The 25,281-nt window shown below is 37.9% G+C and overlaps 1 protein-coding gene across 1 annotated transcript; it reads right to left on the bottom strand.

The window, feature by feature from the left end:
- Positions 1-6,314: 6,314 nt before the first annotated feature.
- Positions 6,315-7,247, bottom strand: sox2 (SRY-box transcription factor 2). The gene has a single exon (XM_068041498.1). The coding sequence runs from the start codon at positions 7,245-7,247 to the stop codon at positions 6,315-6,317; it is 933 nt and encodes a 310-aa protein (XP_067897599.1).
- Between the last annotated feature and the right edge of the window lie 18,034 nt (positions 7,248-25,281).

The following is a 25,281-nucleotide window of genomic DNA, read 5'->3' on the forward strand; positions in this document are numbered from 1 at the left end:
AGGCAGTGGTTTGCATGCAAACGTCTAAGAAGTGAAAACACTGCTCATTGCTACAGCTTCAACAGTGAAGTCAACGCATTTTAAATGCACAAGCACAAATTAGACGTCGGAGTTATCACAGTCACACCAATCTGAAGCACATAGAAAATGTACACACGTTTTGCATTAACTACCTGAAATGTTTGTTTAATGTCATAAAAACAAGGCGTTATAGTTATATTAATGTTGACGTTGACGTTCTTCCCTGTCCGTCAGCTGTTGCCACTGATTGTTGCAAGTAAACAGTGCATGTATTTTTACTAGAATTCAAATATTCTCCTGGAATTACAACTATCTTATATATAGTTACTTTTGATTTGTTAATTTCAAACGCAGATGTAAAATAAAAATCGCGGAAGATACAAACTGAAGATCATTCCTCAGAACTTCACAATGTATAGCTGATGCTTACATATAAAAATCACTGCAGGAATTTTTAAAAGCGTTCAATAGATATTGAACTGCAACTGCGACCGCAAGAAACAACTGCAGCAAAGGCGAACGTTCAGGCTGGTGTTGTCACTTTCAGTTGTAGTTGTGATGTGTAGACGTTGCGCTAGTTTATAAAAACCCAGTCTGTGAAATAGTAAAACGAGAATTACTTAGTGATGTGACTGCGACAGGTTACGGATCAAAAAAGGGAATTATCTGTTAGATTAAAAGATTAGCAAACTGATGTGCACATGTATTCAAAGATTTATATAATCAATTTAAGTTGATCCACATTTTATCCTTAAATATGCTAATGAAAGTAGGTATTACTAATTGCTTTATATCTATTTATCAAACCTGCTTCTAATGTATTTTTAAAGATGTGGTACAGAGGGGGTTAAAGCAGAATGGCTGGCGTGAAAATGAAAAAAAGCCACAACATTAGAGTTTGTTGTGTGCCATTTGCGTCCTTGCGGACAATTCAGACCATTCATAACGCGCTTTAACGGGTTTGATGGATATGGTGCAGTGAACCTGGTGATATACAGCTCACTTCAGACCAGCCCGATGGCAAACTTGCGACTCACATTGTTTTTTTTTCAAAACTGGAACAGAAATATGTTTTGCTTTGTGGGAATTCACGCAGACAACTACAAACACTGAATCTGACACATTCAAAGTAGCAAAGTTTAGAGACGTCCTCTAAAACAGAACAAAATGACGCAACATTGTAAACTTTTACATCCATTGTGTATGTAAGGTTTGTCCGTCAGCATGAATGCAGAGCGTCAGGAATAATATGCTATGAGATATCATTAAAGGAAACTTATTTCAACTCCTGGGGGTGGGAGGGGGCATTCAGGATTTTGAGCCGTGGGAAACTGGGAGCCAACTCGCAAAGGGCGATGACGTCAGGGTGTGAACCTGCCTCCGTTGCCAGAGCTGACATTACTCAAACTCCTGATAGAGCCACCGATTCTTTTAGTCATAGTCTTTCCCATGTTTGCAAAGACGCTCAAAAAAAGGAAAAATATGTTTAAATGAAATGCTTGAATTTACACCTCAGCCAAAGAGACTCGCACTCTTTTGGATTTCCGCTGTTTATAATAAATGGTTTACTAAAAATAACATAATTGAAGATAACACTGCATCCCTTATATAACGTGATATAAATTAGCAGTCCGGGAAAAGCCGCTCCTTTACTTCCTTTCAACCCCTATGGCAGCTGCTATGTGGTTGATTGATGGAGGAATTGTAAAGTTTATATTTGGGATGGAGACGGTAGTTTATATATTTCAGTTATAATTCAGCAATGAGTTGGGCCTACAAGCTGCCAAATGTAGTTTAATAAGGAGAATCGTGGTGCTAATACGCCTGCGTCATGATTTCTTTAGCTGGCTTTCTGAGGTGTTAAATTAAGAGACTAAAGTTAACCAACAAGATATATGAGGTCTGTGTAATCGACTAATTACATTTCTAGACATGCCGACAATCTAACGCAAGATATTAATTTGGGAGCGGAATAAGAAAATCATTTATGATAAATCTAAAGTTTCCCTCGTCTCCCTTCTTTATTCGCCTACACAGTAAAAACAGCTAAATAACATATTCGCACAAAACACTGGTTGGAGATGTGAAGCGATTGTAAACAAAAAATGTTTTTTTTTCTCAAAGAGAAAACTTTTTATCAAGTACAAGAAAGTGTTCCACTCTGCAGACTGACTACAGGTGGAACTCATTTAGGTTTTCAGTGAAAACTCTGCGTTTCAGGCCATTGAGAATTCCGAATTAATGAAATGGTGGCACCTGTTGCACCATAACCAGATCCTTGGGGTCGGGTGTTGTTCTATATGCTCCCCTGGTTGCATCTTCTTTGCGTTTCCAATCTATAGACGAAGAGCAGATCTCCACGATCTGAATTGCCTCTTCGGCTTTATCGGAGTGTTGGTGAGTTATTGAAAGTTAAACCTTGCTAGCATAAAGACGGCGTTTAATTGTCTCTGTGTAATGGCTTTAACTGAGAATCCCACACACTTCCACTTAAGGGGTATCGTTTGTCCCTTCGAGGCACTATGCAGGTTTTAGGCTATTTTCTGTCAAAAAGCTGTCAGCTGGAACCCTCAATGGGCCACTATACAAAGGTCTCGTTTGAGACTCCCTAGCTGATTTAATTCAGCATTGTAATTATTAGTTCATGTTCCGTTAGCTTATCTGTTCTCATTCAATTTATATTATTGTCAGGTAATCTCAACCAACTGACTTTATACCGAAACATATTTGTTTATGGTGCAGTTGGCCCGTGAAAAAGACAAATTTTATTACAAACCTAAATGTCAAAATTATGAGAAAATATAAAATGTGAAGCGACCCAATAACACAAAATTAATTACATGATAAAGCATTAATATTTTTAGATTCTACTTTTTAATCAGCAGGCAGGCATTTAAATATAATGCATTTGTCATTTGTGATGCTCTTTATTTCCTATTTTTATGCTATGTGTCTGTATTCATACAAGCCTATTAAATTGTGATAAAGATCATGTGGGTGGGACGTAAGCTTTCTTCAGAATAGTCTAACCACGTTTGCGTTTATAGGTTTTAGCAATAATTAATTTGGCCAAAGCTGTCTGACCCTGTCCGGCAAAGACGCGCGTTTGACACCGTTGACAGCAGAATCTCAGCTTCGCTAGCGGTAGGCTGATCTGTCCGGATAATACAACAAATATAAAATTATCCTTTACTTTGCACCAGAACGCAGTTTACTTTATAGTAAAATTTAATAACTTCGCCTGGAAAATGTGGAATATAATACGGAATAAAAATATTCAGATGACAGAGGACTTCCCATTCTATCGTTGAAATGTGTCTAAACCATTCTCCGTTGCGAATCTTAAACGGGCTTGAGGAATCATTTAATACAGAAAACTGAAAATGGTCCTCAAAAAAGTTAGATGAAGCAATTGTTCTATGCGGCAATTTAACACACATCCCATTGGGTAATCACGGCGTTATTAATATTAGACAAGTTGGATATTAGAATTTCATATTAAACGCTAGAAAACAACATCTTACATTATTTATTTAGTTGAGAAACTGGCATCACTTGAGTCAACGGTAGAAGAGGCATATTTTCCAATGTATAATTTATGTCATAATTGTTACAGAGCTACGGAGCTGCTCCTTTCAAATGAACGGCAGGGCCGCTTAGGCCAAATTCAGAACATTTCTTTCTTATGTACATGAGAGGCCAATTGCGGCCATCACCGCATGAATAATCCCTATATGCATCTCACATGCTGTGCAATTCTGCAAATTCCTTTGGTGCCATGCAAAAATCCGGGCCTCTGTTTAACAGGGTCTTTAAAAAGGGACAATAGTGTATGTGTACCTGTTACTAAACTCCTCCCAGTTCTCAAGTAGTTGTAAAACTTGCTAGTCCCTTCTTGCCAGTATTCCGGATTCCTATGGAAAATAACACTTCAAAATACTAAGCACATGGGACAGATTAAAGTATGACAAACTAGCTGTACTACCCCTCTTCCTCTGGTCATCAACAGTTTTCAAAATTTATTCCAACTTTTGAAATGGATCTTAAATCGTAACTCAAATTGTTTAGAGAAATACGTTCAGTGCTTTGTATGGGCTCCTCTGCTTCAGTTAAACGCATCGAGATTCCGTTTCATCATAAACGCGGAAATGCAACATGTCATTACTTCAGTAAGAAATTTAGACCAAGAATTCGTGGTCAGAAACGTCCGTGGAATGTTTGCTATTCTCATTTGTATTCCTAAAGGGCCAGCTGCAATAAACCGTACTAACTTCATTGCACCACATGATTTCAAGTCCTAAGCACTGCGCTTTGTGTTTATTATATACATGTATATACTGTAAGTTAACAAAAATTCGAATTATTGTCAAAAACTAGTGCCTGTAATTTACTTAAATGGAACAGTAATAGTATGCTCATAATTTCCTCAGTGATGGAGAGTTAAATTACCACCATCATCATTGTAACTAATTCTGACGCAGCAGAGAGAACATTCGCGTTCTCTCCAAACCATAAAGGATTTACGTAGGGATCACGGTGGGGAAGAGTTCAGAACCTTCCTGCATGTGTCAGTATTTCTTTTCTTTACTGGAAGCCTCGAGAATTTGACTGATGGCGAGAGTTGATATCTAACGCAGAGTTTATCCAAACTGCGCTACTGTGCAGAGTCAATCTCCAACCCCCGCTGGGAATACAGAAACAGGATTAGAGCAAAAAAAAACCTCGACATTCTGCCGCAAAAGGTTCCCTTCACGCGCTTCTACAGAGCTTCCAGCTTCTCTCAACTTCTCCCGTGGTGTTTTGATTGCCAAATACAAAAATGATGTTTTAAACACAATCAAGACTTTTCAAACAACCCTCTCTTGATATATTCCCAATAAAGATTTACGTTTAGTAAAGAAAAGTTGTTAAGGAAACGTAATATACACAATTTGTTGAGTTGAATGCTACTGTGTTATATATTTTTAGAAATAACAAACTTCAATCAATTTGGCTTGGTTGTTTGAGCTCAACAAGTAGCAAAGCCAAAAATCGGCCTCTATTAATTACTTTGCTTCTTCAATATGAATTAGGATCCGTGTTGTTCAGAAACAACACACGTTTATAGGTCCGTAACAGGTTAAAAGTTGATTTTGTTTTATTGCCAGTGTTGTGGGGGAGGGGTATAAACTCGTTCACTTTACAACACAAAGTGAAAAATATTACGGGTTGAACTAACTTCAGTTACTAAGAAGCAACACGCTAGAATCGAGTTGTTATGAAAAGGTAAATCGGGATTTGTCTTTATAACTCATTCAAATGCAGGTACCTTTGATTTGGTTTCGCTACTGGCCAAACTGCGCATACACAATGAACGTTCGCGAAAGCAGAGAGCAATAAAATAACTACACAACTCAAACGGAACTCAAGTGTCTAAATTTGCAAAATTTATTCATCTCAAACTCTGCATAATGGAAAAAAACGTAAGGTCGAAATATTCTGTTATAAGGCTGTATTAGTTAATTATATACATGGACTGGTCGGCAGACTGAATCAAATAATACAGAGCCGAGTTGCACAATACACTACGGAAAATGAGAAAACTTAAAATATCGTCACAATAAATTTACAGAAATATTACAAACCATAAGAAAATAATTCAAACACAGTAACTTCATGTTTTCAGTTTCGGAACAAGATGAAAATATGAAAAACAAAATGACTATAAATTAATTAACAAGGGTTTTGACCTGCAGGCCTTTTTTTTTGCTGCTTTTAACAATGAGTAAAAAAATTTAGTACAATCTAAAATTTCGCCCGTTTTCGTGAAAACTCCACACAACATGTTCGTAAAATCGGTGACTCAGTCGCTTCACTTTCGTAGAATACCCAAACAATTAAAATGTCCAATTTCCAGCCACTCTTTTTCCTTCCTTCTCTGCATTATGATAACAAGAGCAAATGTACAGAAGCTTACACTTGCGAACTGTTATAAAAATTGGCAATTTCTCAGTTTACAAACTGTGGACATTTTGATTGCCGTTTTTCTTGATAAATACTGTACAAAAAAGTGGCATGTATAATAAAACTTTTTTTTTCCTTAACCGAGACTAGCTCTAAAATATTACCGGTAAAGACTCTTGCAAACTTTTTGCAAAGTTTCTACCATGGAATCATAGGACTATAATTGTTTTAAGTATTAAGTTCGCCCCCCCCCCCCCCCCACCCTTCCGCCCCATGGTTCTATACAAGTTCTTTCTGCATGTATTATTCTGTACAAAAATAGTCCAAAGAAGTCCGATTTTGAGTTTTGTTTACATATGTGTTAGAGGAAGTGTGCCGTTTATGCCCGTCCCTGGGACAGGTGCGCTCTGGTAATGTTGGGGCATATGCAGTCTACTCTGAGCGGTGGGCTCGGGCACCTCAGCTCCGGGCAGGTACATGCTAATCATGTCCCGTAGGTCCCCCTGACACGGTGGACCCCGAGAGTGAGTAGTGACTGGGGGGCTTGTGCTCGACTCTGACTTAACCACGGACCCCATTGATCCCAGAGCCATACCTGTGCTTTGCTGCGTGTAGGCTGGGGACATGCTGTAGGTGGGCGAGCCGTTCATGTAGGTCTGAGCGCTGGTCATGGAGTTGTATTGCAGCGCGCTCATATCATAGCGGTGCATCTGCTGCATCTGGGCCACGTTGTGAGCGTTCAGGCCCTGGTGCTGAGAGTAGCCGAGCTGCTCCTGCATCATGCTGTAGCCCCCGTTCGTCCAGCCGTTCATGTGCGCGTAACCGTCCATCCTCTGGTTGACTCCAGCGCCGACACCAACCCCGACCCCGGCGTTCATGGCATTGGCGCCGGGCGCTAGCAGGCCGCCTGGCAGGGTGTACTTGTCCTTTTTCATCAGGGTCTTGGTTTTCCTCCGCGGCCGATATTTATAATCCGGGTGCTCCTTCATGTGCAAGGCTCGCAGCCGCTTCGCCTCGTCGATGAACGGCCTCTTCTCGGCCTCGGATAAAAGTTTCCACTCCGCCCCGAGCCTTTTGCTGATCTCCGAGTTGTGCATTTTGGGGTTTTCTTGGGCCATTTTCCGCCGCTGTCCTCTGGACCACACCATAAACGCGTTCATAGGTCTCTTGACCCTGTCGGGACTGTTTTTCGCGTTGTTTCCCGCCGAGTTAGAGTTGCCCGTTCCCCCCGAAGTTTGTTGTGGGGCGGGTGGTTTGAGATCGGTTTCCATCATGTTGTACATTCAACCTGATGTCTGAGAGCTTGGTTTTTACTGTTTTTATGTTTTTTTTAAAGAAACTTTTCTCGTTCAGTCCGAAACAAAAAGTAAGGATCGAACGTGGAATTTGTTATATTTTCGTTACTCTTGCAAGTTATTGAACCAACAACTGGCACTTTCCAGTGGAGAGGGAAAGAGAGCAGAGCCTGACAACTCCTGATACTTTTTTGAACAAGTTAATAGACAACCATCCATGTGATGGGGGCTGTCAGACAATAAATGGCTTTGCTGCAGCCAATCAGGAGGGCCCGTGGCCCCAGAGTGACACCGCGCCCGGGACGATTTGCATAATAGGGGGCGGGGCCTGGAGCTTCCGCGCGCCTCTCACCGGCAGAGCGGGGAAAGGGGCGGGGCGTCACTTCCCCCCCCCTCACGGAAAAGGACCCGGCTGACCAATGAGCGCCCCGCACCTCTCATTAAGCTCTTCCGTCACCTGCGCTGTTTGGAGGACGAGGCCGGAAAATGGCGCCGCCGCTGCAGGTGTCTGTCCCCGCCGGCGCATGAGAGACAGCTCCACTCGCTGCCAATCAAATTCGGCTTGCTTTTCCACCTTCCCCCCCACCCCATCCCCAACAAACTGGCGCGTCCTAGATTCAAGCCTGAAAAGTTCCCTTAGCAACGGCATCGGTCCGTATTCACAGAGAGAGAGGGAAAGGGGCGGGCGGGAATCACCGCAGAATAAGCTCCTCTCATTTATAGATTAGTCGTATAAAGCCAAATCAACGGTGATTCAAATCAATGCCTAACATTGCTCGTGTGTTTTTGCACACTAACATTCTGGAACAAGACATTTTGGGGACAATTTTAGATGGAAAGCTAAGATGAATAATTTAGTTTCTTGAAACAACTAAATCAATCCTCTTGAACCGCGATTCAATGGCTAGATATTCTAATTCTAAATAAAGCGTCTCGTTGAGGACAGCCACTGAAACGGTCACCTATAATCCTGTTGTGCAAGTTTTCATTTACTCTGTTTTGAAGTTTCCCATTTCTTGAGCCAGAACAAGAATATAAATCACATTTTTAAAACTGCAAATGGACTTCGAACGAAGGCACGCGTTTTACAAGGCGCAATACATTTTTTGCTTTAATTTTATGCTTTGTTTTCTTGATTTTTTTTAACACATGGATTGTAATTTAATCGAGCCTTCTTTGTCCGAATGTAGGAATCTGAATAGAGAAAACATCAATGCCAATATAAAGACTAGCACGTCCATTACAAATAGGTAGTTTTGTTCCTCTTGTTGTCAGTACACTGTAGCTAACAAAGACTGGTATAAGTTTACTTCCACACCGTTGTTTGGATCTTTTCACTAAAATGCACTTGAACACAAATAAAAAGACTAATGGTTTTTCAGTGTTTATGGTACTTGAAAGATCACTATTTTTCCGATCAGCCGCGAAAGAAGTTGTTTCTTTAAAAATAGAAACCGACAGGCTCTCTGCTTAAAATAGTCAATTACATTTTGAGCATTTTTTTTTCGTTCGTTAGATTTGTTAGTTCAGTTTGTCAGCATACAGCAGACCTGATCTTTTGGTTGAGCAGAATAATATATCTAATTTGATCAGAATACATTCGATAGCTACAAAGTCTAAATTTGTTTTTTGACGGGCAAACATTATGGCAACAGCACCACATGCAAACGTATTTGTAAATCTTGTTATCGTGTTATCTCCATCCGTAACACATTTGTAACCTATAAGAATAGTAATAAATTATTCGTTTATATTGCAAATTACTTCCCTTTGTAATGGACCTCGGAGTTACACGCGGTGGCTGGCGTGTGTTAATATCGCCGTCTGCTGGTAGCTTCTCTTCAATGATGCCACTTTTACTTATACCATTTAGAAAAACGCTATTAAACATGAAAAACACACTAATTTCTCATCCAAAGCTGCAGAGTTGTGATCAATCCGTATTGTGAATTAGCTAACTGCTACAGAGAAAGCATTTCCTTTAAACGAATTATATTTTTAATTCATCTTTATTTCAAATCAACTAGTTATATTAGACTTCTGTTTGGCGAGAAGGAATAAAAGTGCATATTATTTAATTTATGGTGTAAGTGAATTATGATTAATCAAACAATAGAAAGGGCGCTCAAATCAATTTCTTGCTGCTATTGTTTATGCTTTGCTCGTTGATAACATTATTTTACGACCTTACGTATAATTAACGTTCAAAAAAGAAGGAGGGTGTGGGTGTGAAGTGTTTGATTGATAATGGTAATAAATAGATAACTGATGCATGGTGATATACAAACAGTCTAATTGAAATAAAAAATATTCCCAGTGGATCTGATTGAATACAGATTACATGTAATACTAAAACTGATACAAGCAAAGTAATTTTGCAATTAGAATAACAGTTTATATATAATATATAGGAATCGCTTATGGCCAGTTTTTATTCAGAAAAAAAACATTTCTTTTAACTATTTTTGCAATTAAAGATAGAAATTGGGAGATTCAACAGAACTATTTCTTATTTTGTCTTTCGATGCAAATGGAGATTTAACTTTGCGGTAATTGGGTGAGAACTAGCCAAGCATCTGACTATTATGATGCTTGTTAAAAACGCTTCGCATCTGCATTTGAGTGTGTCCCCTCCACTATAATCTTCTTATGGAAATGAAGGCGAACAGCGGGGATCCAGTAGAGTGTAGGAGAATGTCCTTGTTAACTGGAATTTCTCATCATTGCTAATTAGCACAGAGTTTGACGACCACCGGTATTGGGAAGCACTGTTTAACCACTCACAACCCATCCGAGGGAGCAGACTAATTTTATTTTGTAATTAAAATTTGAAAAGGCCTATTTGACAGTTAAAGCTCTGAGCTTTTTATCTCCCCGTGAAATAATTGCCGCCTTGATAACTCAATTTCTGCAAAATGTCAACTGAGAACGCCAAAAATTTAAATTTTGTTAAGTAAAATTTATCTAAAGCCAATGGTCTTCAACCAGCTATTTCCAAACCAGCAAACTTTTCACTGGAATAGGGAAAATATCTTGTACCCGTTTGTCAAGTAATACAAGTATCATTCTACTGACGGGGAATAAACTATTCTTTATTGATTCGCCAAAACGATCTTTTTGAGTAATTTGAAGAGCTTCTGCCAAATATTTCAGGTAGATAGTGCAACATTTAACAAAAAAAATGCGAGTAATACGAGAGGCTAAACGAAAACACAATCCGGATGAATTGTTTTTCTGACCGAAAACCAAGGCAGATGACATTAAACACATTTCAGTGTTAATAGGTAAACAGAAGTTAGAAATTACATTAATTGAGCAACAAACTATGCAAAATGCTACAAAAATAAATGCGGTTTAGAAATGTGAAATAATACAATTATGACCTGGTAGAAGTTCAAAAGTGAACTACAATTGTGTAAGACTATTATACACCCAATGATTCCATGTTAAAATAAACACTTCATAGTGCAAGAAGATAGCAAATAGAAGGAATGAGAGGTTTATCTTTTACTCCAATTATATATCCAATGATCACTGTCTAAAATATTTTTATATTTATGAAATGATTAATTACTTTGTAATATATTTATTCACCAGGCCCAGCAATTTCAGCGGGAATGTGGGATCTTTCGATCATTATAGGACAGATACCTAAATTAACGATTCCGGTTCGTACAAGTGGTATTGAAAGTTTAAAGGAACAGAGAGGCAACAGACACTTTTAGACCCAACTCTGGTAAACAATTTCATTCAAGGAGTACAAGGGTACTTGAAACCTGGAGGAAATTACGGCAACTCCGCTCTCTGGTGTTTTCCGTTCTTCAGAATAACTCCCAACAATCGTCACAAAAAAAAAACTACACGTGCTTAGAAAAGGGGACACAAATCATCCATTCAAGTATGCTACTTTAGTTTGAATTTAATTATTGTAAAGGTGCTAAAAATCTCAAATTGACAAGGATATAATCTGTCACCATATTTAAATGGAATGCAGTGCAGTTGCAAACGACTTAATTTGGACAATACATTTTAGTTCAGATGCATGGAAGTTTGTAAATCTGAAAACTACCAGTATGGCTAATCCACGAGTTTTATTTTGGGTTGTTCAGGGAATGCACCATTTTGTTCTTACCATAAATATTAATAAAGAGTTATTTTGTCCCTCATCTTTGTCATGACAATCATGTGGCGCTTTTTGTTGCAGAGTCCCCCCGCCCCGCCCCCTCCCCCTGCCCGCCAAGTAGGAATTAAAATTTCACCATCCACCTATTATTATTGTAGCAATTTCAGTGATCGTCTTACAAAGCCAAAACTTTTGTATTTATTAAGAAGTTTATAAGCTGTTCGCTGAATGCAGCTACAATGTGCGAACATGTTCTTGCCCATCTAATCGCAGACATGCATAATTAACAAAGCGGTTGAGTTTTACTCAACAAACTGATTTCGGTAAGTTTAGTATAAAAGGAGAATCCAACCGGTCAGCCCAGATTCTGACCCTGTATCACATATATAATGTCAAATAAATATAACTTAGGAAATAAAAAATCCCAGTGGTACCAACACCTCAATAAATGGTACAAATATCTTCAGCACCTCCAAAGGGTAAAGGTGTATCAATGTCATTCCGAAGTGTCTTATTTATAATTAAACTGGAAACAAGGATAGTTTAACACGGCATTCGATACCGGAGCTGCTAATATATTGCTTCTTCTAGAAATCAAAACCGCGTCGGGAGACAAGGGGTCAAATAGGAATCATTCTGTTTTGATAAACTACATTACAATGGGCGACAGTCCAATTTATTTAGCCGGTAATCATCTTCTTGGCTTTTGTATTCGGTAATGTTATAAACCTGAGTTCTGGCTTGAAAACCATGTGGAACGCACCCATCTACTTGTATGTCAATACAATGTCTGAAATTGACAATTCTTACTTCTTACACTCAGCACTTTTAGAAAGTTTCATAAATGTTCCTGCTTGTTTTCGTTTTCTTCAACGCAAAGAACCAGAAATATTAAAACTGTGTTTAATGTAGTTACACTGTGCAACAAATATAACTTTACAGCTATTTACTTCTTTAAGACAATTCTCCAGAATTATCTTTCATAAAACAAAGGGAAGATAATGCAAAATAAAAGCAAAATACTGCGGATGCTGGAAATCTGAAACAAAAACAAGAAATGCTGGATTCACTCAGCAGGTCTGGCAGCATCTGTGGAAAGAGAAGCAGAGTTAACGTTTCGGGTAACGTTTCGGCCCTTCCGAAGAAGGGTCACTGACCCGAAACGTTAACTCTGCTTCTCTTTCCACAGATGCTGCCAGACCTGCTGAGTGAATCCAGCATTTCTTGTTTTTGTTGGGAAGATAATGCACACGGACTTCGAACCATTTTGTTATTAAAAGCAGGAAGACTTCGTAATTTTAGGTAACAAACCCACTGCCTGTCTTCTGAATGGCAGGTTAACGGACGGGAACTTCCAGATTCTAAGTTGGTTAAAGTGCCTTTAATTGTAAATGATTCACAATTTAATAAACACACGTGCCTGTGATCGACCAGGCTGATACACCGCACTAGTTACAGATTTTTGAGTCAACAAGATCGTAGTCCGATTTTATATATTGCAGTTAATCCTATATCGATGTAGCAAAGGAACTTGTTTGTGTTGCAATAATATCCGATAAAGGATCTTAAATATGAAGGAGATCTAATCGAGAGTAAACGATTTATCATTAGAAATGTTCATAGTGTTTTGTTTTTATAGATTTCAATGTATAAATGAAAAACTAATCTCAGAGGCTTCCTATGCAATTTAAAATTGGATCTGTCGTTCACAAGGTATTTAAATAGTTACGTAAAAATCTGCTTAAAATATCTTAAACCTCATTTAAAAGTCCATGAGATAGAACATCTAAGCAAGACTGTCGCACAAATGCAGATCAATTTAGTCGCATTGAACACATATCCTTGCCATCCATTACTGAATCTAGCATTGGTATAGCAAAATTCTTTCAAAGAGCCGGCACAGGCACGATGGGCCGAATGGTCTTCTTCTGTACCGTATCATTCGAAGTTATGGCCATGGCTTCTTAACGTCTCTCTACTTATTGATCCCAGAAAGAGACTCAAACCTTCGTATTTCTCTTTCAGGAAAACAAACCTCAATTATATTACTGTAACGTGGACACGGCGGAACTTATTTGCACCTTATCGTAACGCTAGGTATTAGTTTCGATTTGTGAAAATTAGTTGTTTATTCAGAGTTCATTGCATTATTTCTAAATGGTTCAGAATGTGATGCATGTGTGTAAGTTGTGATGGATGGTTCCAGCGATTAAATTCCGTGTTTAAAATTGGTGCCGAAACAATATCCTTAAAAATTGAGGATGGTGTCGGTCAGCAACAAGATGAGGCTCCGGTGTAATTTTTTTTTGCAAATATAATACAAACCCTAACAAACTGCGCTATTTGATCCAGCAGGTGACAAGGGCAGTATATAAATCCTAAACCCGCCTCTCCGAGAGCTAAGATTTTCGAGTTTGGAATAGTTTTGTGTTCTGATTAATGACACTGGAGACTGTGATTGCCCCTAATCTTTAGAAGCCCATGGTAAAAGGGAACATTAAGTGCTCCCAGATTAATACCACAACGAGCACCTACATACAGTTTCAAAAACTGCGCAAGCTAATCCGTCGTCCGATTATTTGAGATTTCCCCATCGAGACAACACAATTTCAATTTATTTTGCCATTAAGTGTTACAATTCTGGCAAAATGAATCTTTATCGATAGACAAAAGTTGTTGGGGTGGATTTGCAAACAAATAGTTGTTTTCATTGTAATTTAAAAAATCTCACAAATAATTATCATCTCCGAGGTGTCTATCCAATTTCAAGAAACACGTAAACATTTAATATCTAAATAAATAGATAGAAATACCTTAGCAACAAAATTGAATTATTTATCTCTTTAAACTGTTATCCACAGAACTAAATTTAAGCGGTACATATCTAATTACTTTAGCTGAAGATGTGAGGCTGGAATGAAATTAGCAGTCATTACTAGTCTTTTAACTATATGGTCCTTTTGATCAGCGGTAAATTAGCTTTCCCTCTAACAAAGCCTGTATAGCAAGCACTGGGCCGTAAATAAGACAGCTCGACCTCCCCTTAACACCTTTTCTGTTGTCAATCACAGCTCTGCAATTCATCCCTAGATTAACCTTTATCTGCAAAATTTTAAAAAAACCTTCGCCTACAGTGGCTAATTTTTATAACTGAAAAGATCTGTTAAATTTCAGTATAATTAACAGAAGTGTCAAAAACCCAGCCCAATTCCTCAACCAATTTCAGATGAGTTGGCGCCTTGATAAAGGAGCAGGTAATAATGCAAGCAAGATTTTTTAAAATTAGTTTTTCCCCTTTTTAGCCACTCTATATTATCAAATTCGACATTGTATAATAGATTGCACGTTTCTGAACAATTTAACTCTTTCACCCCTGAATAAATGAAACATAAATTATAAGTAAATCTACATAGAAATGTTATTTTACTGGGAAGAACAACAGAGTTCAAGTTGAAAATTGGAAGACAAATGCCTAGGAAAACTTTTACTTTAATTACTGACGATCTAACAGTGGGTACCACTAATTAATAGCAGTTTCGGGAAACTCGGGAACATAGGGTGTCACATTCAGAAATAATTTACTGTAGTAAGATACATGAACCATAACTAATTACACAATGTCGAAAACAATACGTTATTTGATTTTTTAAAAATGTCAATTGTAAACAGGCTGAAATCAGACAAATTGCAGAATCGGTTGTCCTTTTACAAATTATAGCCATGCATACATTCATGCCTGTCAAGCACTGGAGAGACCGTTAGGGGACGCCCGAGAGAGAAGTTGCCACTCATCAGACCCCTTCTCCCAGAATCAAATAATTAAGGGAAAAAACACAGCGCTGTGGCGACCTGTTTCCTTATGCCCGCAACTAAGCGAAGCCCTATTGTATATTACAGTGGTGTCAGCTGATTCTACCCTCCTCCTCCAGCACCCCCCTCCCCCCCAAAAAAGTTCAGGGACTCTCCAAGTGAGAAATAGAAAACAACCCTGATTTCTTATTGGCATCCACCGAAGGTCACCACCTACGCTGCTGAAAGCGCTAGGCCCTTTTTTCTATTACATGCTATATTAGAACAGTTCTGTCAACTCCCCCGGCCTTGGATCAGCCTTGAAGTTTTCACACGCAAACGCTCGGCCGAATCTTCCGCAATATTGCATCAACAAATTAAAATCCCAACTGAGCTACCGTCCTTCCTGCCAAAGCGCGGAGTTGCACACAGCAGCCGCAATGTTTTTTTTAAATAAGGTTTTGTTTAGAATAACCTGGTCATTTCATAATGCACGCCATTTTAGAGTTATTTTACCGGGAATCGAGAAAGAAGCCATTCATTAAAAGCTTTGCATGTCTAATACTAGAACATAAGGGCTGCACTGTTCTATTTTTTTCCCAACGAAGAGTAGAAATTTCAAAAACAAGTAGTAAAACACTGACTGTGAGCCACTTACTTGTCAGGTCTGGACGTTGTTCGCAATACTGTCGCCTTGAGAAGAATGGAACGGCTAAGTGCCGCAATCCCGGCCAGGGGAGTTGATTTGTGCCGCTTCTGCTCACTTGTCGCTGGGCTGAGAGAGCCGGAGATCTGTTGTTTTTTCCTCTCTGAAGCAGAGACAAGCGAGTCATGTCTGCTTGAAACCAGAGTCCTTGCGCTTTCCCGGCCGCTTGCGAACGTGTACAGTCCTCTTCATATAACCACAGAGGATATGCAAACCCTGGAACAAGAAAAGTCGTTTATGGAAAAAAATTCTAAAAGGCTGAACGTTTTAAAGAAAGAATGGACGCAGAACAACAAAAGTCAGTTACACTACGCTGCTCTATACCCCCACCGACAGACAGAAGAAAAAGCTTTATATTTTTTCAGTGGGTATTCAAGATAATTTGAAGCCATTGTTTCTGCTACAGATGGTTCTTTTTAATACAATAACACTGCTCTTTGTGCATACTACCCACAATAAAATCTAAAGCGTTCTCTTGAATAACCATTTTGTTCTCTGTTGTATAGAGCCAACAAAAGCTGCCGTGAGGTAATGGTTTCGCTGTTTATTGAAACCATGGAATAGGGGCTGGATAAAGGATAGAAAAAGACGTTACAAGGTCACACGAAAACTCTTTATCTGAATAAAATATTATTTAAAAGCAAAGACTCTACTTTTAACTGCACCTAAGCACTTTATGTCAATAAAACGACTTTCTTCCAGTTTGCTGTGTGCTAAATCATATGTCTATAAAAAGTTTAAAACAGTGAGTTTAATATTGCATTTAGTCAAATATTTCAAAAGAATACAAAAGCTGCACAACACACCAGTTCCCTCTTGTTTAGATAATTGGTCATAAAACGGAAAGCGGAAAGCTAAGCTCTAGTGCAAAAATGTTTAACATTGTAATAGTTACACAACACAAATGGTTCCCATAAGGCATAGTTCTCCTCTACATACTGTTCATATAGTTCTAATGGTGATATTTCCAAACTTCATTAAAAAAAATGCATGTCCCGATCAACAATAGCAAAATTCAGTTCTCGTCAATCAAACAGCCGCCAAAGGTAGGCATCAAGGACTTTGCCCTAAACCATGCATCACTTTAAACAATGTATGCTTATAAATTAACTGGACAAAAAGTTGTTACTATCTGATTTCTCATCCACCTTAATCGTTCTTAAACTCTAATTAAAATGCCTATCGACACACCAGCTGTATTGTTCAAGAAAGGGGTAAATATATTTTGTGTCATGTGGATTCAGCATCAATTTAGTCTGTCTGACATCTAGACCATGTATTTGGCTTGAGTTGAGGTCTTTATCGGCTTTGAGAGCAAGCTCCTCAGAAAGGGAAAGTCGGAAACAATGGATCTCTGCAGGGAAAGTTGTTAGTCACTGACTCTCTGTTTGTCTACCTTTCTCTAGGAATTACTAGCTCATTCTCTCCCAGTTTCAGACTGACAGTAATCCACTCCAATGACTTCTGCCTTTTGTGTGTTTATAGAACATGTCTCAACCATAATCTCAAAGCTACAATTACAATAGGATGTCATGACTTTAACCTTAACACTACTTCCTTTAATTAACCTTCAGGGTGCACGAGAGCAGCCTGTGTGGTAGAAAGTTGGTTTGTCAAATCGGCGACTTATGCCCGAGTTGTGAGTACAAGCAGGTTACAATGGGGTACTAGTTTAGTTGCTGAAGATTGGAATTAGTAGAAATTTTCACACATTAGTATACATAGATTGTATTTGATCTCAAACAACCAAAGCCAACTATTAATACACCTGTTACTAATAAATTCTGGATGTCTTCAATATCTGTGATATTAACCCAATGGAAGAGAATCACTCGTTGGCACATACATTCCAAACGATCAGCTTACTATTCAACAGCCATTTTAATAAGATGCTTGTAGATATTAATAGGCGCCTCTTATCTCTAGACACGAGATTCTGTACATATGTATACAGATGTTATTTTACAATCGTAATGACATACAACTTAATCCGAGGTGATGTTACTCTTGTAACCTATAACAGAACGTCTTAGACGTCAATGAAAGTGTTTCGTGCGTTAGAAAATCAATTTTCAATTACCAACGTTTCTTTATGCTTGTACAATAGATAGTGTCTGAAGAAATCTTCCGTCTCAACTGTTCTTGCATTGTTTTTTTTTTACTGGAATAGCCCCCTTGCCCTGATTTGCAACCTTGCCCGTTTAACACGCGAACATTTCCAGCCACATTTAGATTATCAAATAAAGGCAGTTTTTGTTGAACCACCGCACAGGACATGTCGAGTAGAATATGCATTTAAGTTAATAAAAGATGAAAGTGGCGCTGACGGGCATTACATGTTTATCATTCTAGGTTTTACCATACCTAACAAACATTTATAAATACTTGATACCAGATTTAAGCATGATAGTTTCCTACCACCCCATCAACAGCTGCCATTTTTATATAATTCAACATCTTATAAATCTATTAAAAGGAACCAGTTATAAATGCTGATCAATGAAGCCTGCATTTCTCAAAATCTGTTACACAGCCACGAACAGAGAGTATCTCGAGTGTATTGCTGAAGAATAGATCTGTTTTGCCTGCAAGTGTGTGACATTTCAACGCCCCTGACAATTAACAACATTCCCATCTCAATTCGTAGCCGCAAGTCTCTTCAGACACAAGAACAAAAGCCTCGGACCAAAACTAAATTATGTATTCATAGTTTCCGAGTGTTCTGTGCGAGTGTTTTAAAACAAGTTCACCTTTGTTTTGATGTGAAGACTGTTACTGATTCTTATCTCACGAAAGTATGAAACAAAGTGCAGCCCTACAACATATCATCGCCGATATAAATAAAGGCCTTTCCAGATTAGCCTCCTTTTAATATATATGTAATTATGTTAATATACACGTCAGTTGCGAGTTTTTATGAAGCACAATCTATTTTTTATGAGTTTCATTACTAAATCAGTAGAAATTACTGGAAAGTGGAGCGTGTGATGGGTTACTGGTGAATATTCACATTGTATTTTCTTGCCCCGAGCAACTCTAAATTGAAAATAACATACAAATCGAAATGTGTTCGTTACAGGGACTAGGCAACCTATATTGAAATGGATGTAACAGGCAAACTGAAATGAAGAAAGCTAGCCCAAACCTAGTGCGATTACAGGTACCTGAAGGAAAGTTGACATTTCGTGGAAAGATGCCGCTGGACCTGCTTTTCAGATGACATTTACACAAGGTAAGCTTTTAAAGAACTACGTTAAGAAATCAGTCCGGCAGACAATTTGTGTAGTAAATCTAACAAATCAAGCTTCTAAGTAACTTCAAATGTGAATTTTTCCAATGTTATGTATGCAAGTTCTCAATAAACCCAACCTATTTCCAGTCATGGGGTTCATTACCCAAATATTGTTAAATATAATTAAGAAAGCTATTAAACTGCAGTTGTTCGTGAATACTTTTCTTCATAGATATATAATTTTCTTTAAATATTTGTAGTATTCTGTCTACATTTACATTTTTACTTCATTGCTCTCTCAGGATAAAATCTAGAAGAGTGGAATAGCTAAATCACAGAAAAAGTAGAAAAAGACTAAATCACACTCAGTGTCTTCCTCTGATCAATGCTAAAATTATGTTGCAAATATGCATACCTAACTTTGGATTATCCATCTAGTTAACTTAAAAGTACTACTTTTAAATAATATCCTGTAACTCAATTTTGTTTGATCCAGTGACTTCTGCTGGAAAATGAACATGTGGGAATATCAGATCAGGATAGGATCAGGCTTGACAGTGCTACCCGCCCCCCCCCCCCCCCAATGGAAGAAGCAGGCTCCTAATATTCATGGAGGTAGATTTTAATTTTCTTTGCCAGATGGAAAATTGGTGGTAGTGGATTGACTGCTAATTATACACAATATTCTTTCTAGTGTAGTCAGTAAAAAGAAAATCGGGCAGTGTGTTTAAAGGGTGATCTTCTGCTACTACCAGTTTTCGGCCCTATGATCTCGGCTCACGTGTGGGGAGGTATTGAAAGATGGTTCTACCAATGGAACAATAGTGCAGCATCTTCAGCGGGGGGGGGGGGGGGGGGGATAGAAAATGGGTATGTCAGCTTTATCTTTGTACCATTTTCTTAGTTCACAATATGCTCAGCTTCCCATTCCTGAAGTGAAAAATTAACTTAAGAAAAGTTTGTTTAATTATGATTAAGGATTTTTGAATATTCATATAAGAAGTAATTATTGATGAGATAATGTCAGATTATAGATAAGTCATGAGTGGATAGCACAGAAACAGCATTGTTCCTACTTTTGCAATACATCAGAAATTAATGTAAAAAACCTACAGAAACTATACTATAACTACAGTTAATATTCTATGGGGAAAATACTTCCTCAAAATTACATAACTACATAGAAATGCTATAAATATACCACAGGAAAATCAGACAACTGGAGGATTTTTGTATAATTAAAAAATAGTTTTCAATAAAAAAAAGACTAAAAGAGATAGCTTGTAAATTTGCTTAACTTTCTGAAGCAACAAAATTGGTTTATTGCAATTTTATAACAAACATCATTTATTATAAATTCACACTTGCAAGTATGTCATTTTGAGAACAGCCCAAATCAAAAGATAAACAGTTGTGATTCGGATTCTTAATTTGATAGTGGGACAAATATCTTTCACATTGATATCAATCTCTCTGTCCAGTCCTTCAAAGGGTTGGTTTAAATACTCTGCCTAACTTAATTGATACCAATTAAGATTTCACAATGAAGTATAGGTACTAGTGACATTCTCCCAGGAGATTTTAACAGCCTTTCCTTTGAGATCCTTATACTCACACAGCTTCGGGTTATACCATTTCACTGGAGTTCATCCAGTTCCAGTGACATTCAAATTTCAAAAGGTGTCACATTCTTTTCTGTATGTGTTTTACTTATCTCAGCTTGTAATTTTCTTGCAAAGTACACCTAAGCTCAAAATGACTTATTTTGCCAATACATCATAACAACCAGATGTGATCTCAGTTTGAAGAACTATTTGCTTAACACAAAAAGAAAAAAATGGGTTGTTTTACAAGAATTAAATTAGATTAGATCGAAAAGCTAGTCCAATAACTAAATGAGCATGTGAAAGTTCACTAATAGAAGTTCAGTTGTTCAATTTCTGATAATTGTTTTATTCTTCTCAACAGCATTAACTCAAATTAACAGGTGACTGCATTTCACAAATATTCATGACATTGATTTTATTAATATTAGTGTAGTGAAAAAAACATTGGTAGGAATTAAATTTGCAATATTCTACTCAAGATTTTAGCTGGTTTATTTTCCTGTTGAACCAGCTTATTAAAGCAACACCTTGGCTGGGAAGTATCTTTCCCCTCTCTCACTCTCTGCTCCACCTAAAATACATTGTAATTTTCAAGCTAATAAATGTTTTAATATAGCTAACTGGAGTACTGCACAAGTTCCCAAATCGTACTTCTGTCAAAATTCGGCACCTGATGTTTTGTTTCTGTCCTACTTATTGTGGTATCAATCAGGAAACAAAGCAACATTGAAATGTTCAAACATAATGAAGAATAATGTGAGTGATTTCCAAGTAGTAAGCACTCATAGGACAGACAATGCCTTCTACAGGTGACTGTTAGCATTAAAAAGAGAGGAAAACAGTTAGTTGATTTGTATGACCCTAAACAATACATTTCCCTGACATGAATGTTTGAAGAAACCGGCTTCAGGATTGCTCACATTGATCTGCTTTACAGATTAAGCAGTGAACACTTTAATCACATTAACTATCAAACAAGTTAAATCAATGATCAATTTAATCACATTAGATAACCTCTACAGCTATCTTTCACTGGAGTATACTAAATAATCCTTGGCAATTTATCTTAGTCTTCTCTTTATAATTGCTGCTACTAAACGATTGTCCATAACTCGGAACATTGTATAGCACTATTTAAATTAAATTAGGGATGGATAATGTGATAGATTTCTATACTTAATCACACAAGAAGGGTGAAAGAGAAGCTAACTCGATTTGACATGGGGTGGGACAAAAGACTAATTACCTCACTGAATTCATTAATAATGAAAGACAAACAATTAGATTTTATGTCTTATTTAATGATTACATAATCAAAACTAGAAAAGCAAGAGTACTTAGGTTAATTTTGAAATGAGCAATGTAAAGTATATTGGAGGAAAAAGATTCCTGTGCCTGTTGGAACTGAAATAATTTTTCTACAATGTAACAATTCTGGTTCTTGACAGTTCTTAATTGTATAATAAGTGCTTTGGGCTGAGAATTCTGCAGGTACAGATGGTGAAAGTAATTAGAATGGCCCCCAAACACTGTTGCATTGCGACAGCATGACATATGAAACCTGCTCTCAATGCAAAGGTCAAGGTTTGCCAAACTGTTTCTCTACACTGCTGTTTCCAGACCACCATCATAGATGGTTTTTGATTCACATGGAATGCAATGGCTGAGGCCCTGGCTGCAATGTGCAAAAAGGAAAACTACAATCAGTTTAGTAACATAATAATTACTAACATTCAAAATGTAGTTAATAGTTTGAAATCTTCCTTTCCGGCCTCTTCTAGGCATGCACTCATTATTGTGGTAGCATTCTCCAAATAAAACTAATGTTCAGAAATAGAAACTTTGGTCTGAAATTTCCTCCATGGGCACAACCTGGAAGTTAGACCTGAAAATGCGCCTGTTCTGCCAATATTGTTACGCTCAAATTTCCAGCAAATCTCATTAGAACACTCCCAAACACAAAATGGACATAATCAGCATAAAGAATTGCTGCCCAAGGAAAGCTCAGAACTTGCAGCATATATGTATTCTTTAAGTATAGCAAAGTTTCAACTCATTCAGTCATCATTCATCTATGTTTAAGAACCTGCAATCAGGGAAGCTTTTCAATTTTAAATATGACTTTTTCCTAGCCATAAAAATCAATTCAAAGGAACATAAAATGCAGTACAGGTCTCAGTGAGAATTTTTTTAAAAACACTAAAAATTGCAATAAAACATTAGAAAAATGATCATTTCCTGCTGTACCTTAAAATCTGGTCATAATTTAAAGAGAGCCTCTGAGCAAACCCAATTGCAGAAAACTCACATACAACGTAAGTTGGAGACATTATTATGTGTGGAGTTGCATTTGGGCAAAGGGGTTAATAAAAAACAAAAATAGATAAAAGATTAAGATTTGAGCGCATTGTATTTATGCTCAAATTCCACAATCTTTTAGGCCGCATATTGTATGTGTGCCCAGATTGCGTGTGTATCTGGGTTCAAGTATAGAGGAATTTCCAGGCCCTTGTATTTATGAATCATTGGATTTGGGACAAGTGATACAATTAAAATATCTTGCATGCAATTACATTCAATGACAAATGATGGTATGTTCTTCTCATGAGAACTAGCTGACTGTTACAAGGGATTAAAAAAACCATGAAGCAATACAAGTCAAAGTGAAAGACTGCAGGAACTCACACAATGGGTTTTACTGACTCTCATCACTTTCTCCTTTCACTGTCATTTTTTCAGTCATTATTAATTTTTGTTAAGTTCTTTGACTATATTTTTAGCTTATTGAAAAGAAGATATCACAAATTCTCAGGTCAAGTACAGCACAGCCAGATGCAAGGTAAAGCTGTCTCTAACCACTGGAATGAACACAACCCTTCACACATAAGCAATTCCTTATGATCAAACTGACTGAGATTGCTAATTGTTGTCAAAATAGGAGCAGTTTGTATTGTGACGTGAAGCCCATGAGCAACTAAGTTGAGATTGTCCAAACTCATTTGACTTATCACAAAGAAAAAAAGACTCTCATTGGTCTGGGTTAGGGTTGCCAACCCTCAAGGATTGTCCTGGAATCTCCAGGAGTTAAAGATTAATCTCCTGAACATTGTTATGAGCAACCCAGTAGAAAATTATACGAGCACAAAAAACTGCCTTTTCATTTTCTTTGAACACATTTGTGTATTAGTTATAAAAAGTATTGCAGATGGTGAAGAAAAGACTGACTGGGCAAGGGGGTTGGAGACAGGAGGTCATGTGATGAAATCTCCAGGAATATATTCAATCAGAGTGGGTAAACTTAGTTCGGTTTGGAGTCAAATCCAGGTTCCAGAGACAAAAGTGATGTGTGCTAACCTATTAGGAACATAGGAGCAGGAGTAGGCCATTCACCCATCGAGCCTGCTCCACCATTCAATATGATTATGGCTGATCATCCACTTCAATGCCATTTTCCCACACTATCTCCATATCCCTTTATGTCATTGGTATTTAGAAATCTGTCAATTTCTGCTTTAAACATACTCAATGACTGAGCTTCCCTCTCAGGTAGAGAATTCCAAAGATTCACAACCCTCAAAGTAAAGAAATTTCTCCTCATCTCGGTTCTAAGTGGCTTCCCCCTTATTTTGAAATTGTGACCCCTGGTTCTAGACTCCCCAACCAGGGGAAACATCTTACCTGCATCTACCCTGTCAATCCCTTTAAGTATTTTGTAGGTTTCAATGAGATCACCTCTCATTCTCCAAAACGCCAGAGAATACAGGCCCAGTTTTCCAAATTTCTCTTCATAGGACAGTCCCGCCATCTTGGGAACAAGTCTGGTGAACCTTCATTGCACTCTGTCTATGGCAATAATATCCTTCCTAAGGTAAGGGGACCAAAACAGCACACACTATTCCAGGTGTGGTCTAACCAAGGTTCTATACAATTGAAGCAAGACTTCACTACTCCTGTACTCAAATTCTCTTGCAATAAAGGTTAACATACAATTAGCCTTCCTAATTGCTTGCTATACCTGCATGTTAGCTTTCAATGACTTATTGACAAGGACGCCCAAATCCCTTTGAACATCTGCACTTCCTAATATCTTACCATTTAAGAAATACTCTGCATGTCTATTCCTCCTACCAAAGTGGATAACCTCACATTTTTCCACATTATATTCCATCTGCCATGTTCTTGCCCACTCACTAAGTCTGTCCAAATCCCTTTGAAGCCGCTTTGCATCTTTCTCACAACACATATTCCACCTGGTTTTGTCTCATCCGCAAACTTGGAAATATTACATTTGGTCCCAACATCCAAATCATTGATCTATAGTGTGAACAGCTGGGGTCCATGTACTGATCCTTGCAGTACCCCACTAGTCTCAGCCTGCCAATGTGAGAATGACCCTTTTATTCCTGCTGTCTGTTTTCTGCCTGTTAACCAATCCTTAATCCATGCCAGTATATTACCTCCTATCCCATGTGCTTTAATTTTGCTAGCCCAACCTTCTGTGGGGGACTTTATCAAAAGCCTTCTGAAAATCCAAGAACCCTAGGTCCACCAACTCCCCTTTATCA

This window comes from Heterodontus francisci, chromosome 11 (genome assembly GCF_036365525.1).
Source record: "Heterodontus francisci isolate sHetFra1 chromosome 11, sHetFra1.hap1, whole genome shotgun sequence".
Classification (NCBI taxonomy): domain Eukaryota; kingdom Metazoa; phylum Chordata; class Chondrichthyes; order Heterodontiformes; family Heterodontidae; genus Heterodontus; species Heterodontus francisci.

Bases quoted from the DNA above. Each gene is read 5' to 3' on its own strand.
- sox2 (XM_068041498.1), bottom strand. From the start codon at position 7,247: ATGTACAACATGATGGAAACCGATCTCAAACCACCCGCCCCACAACAA.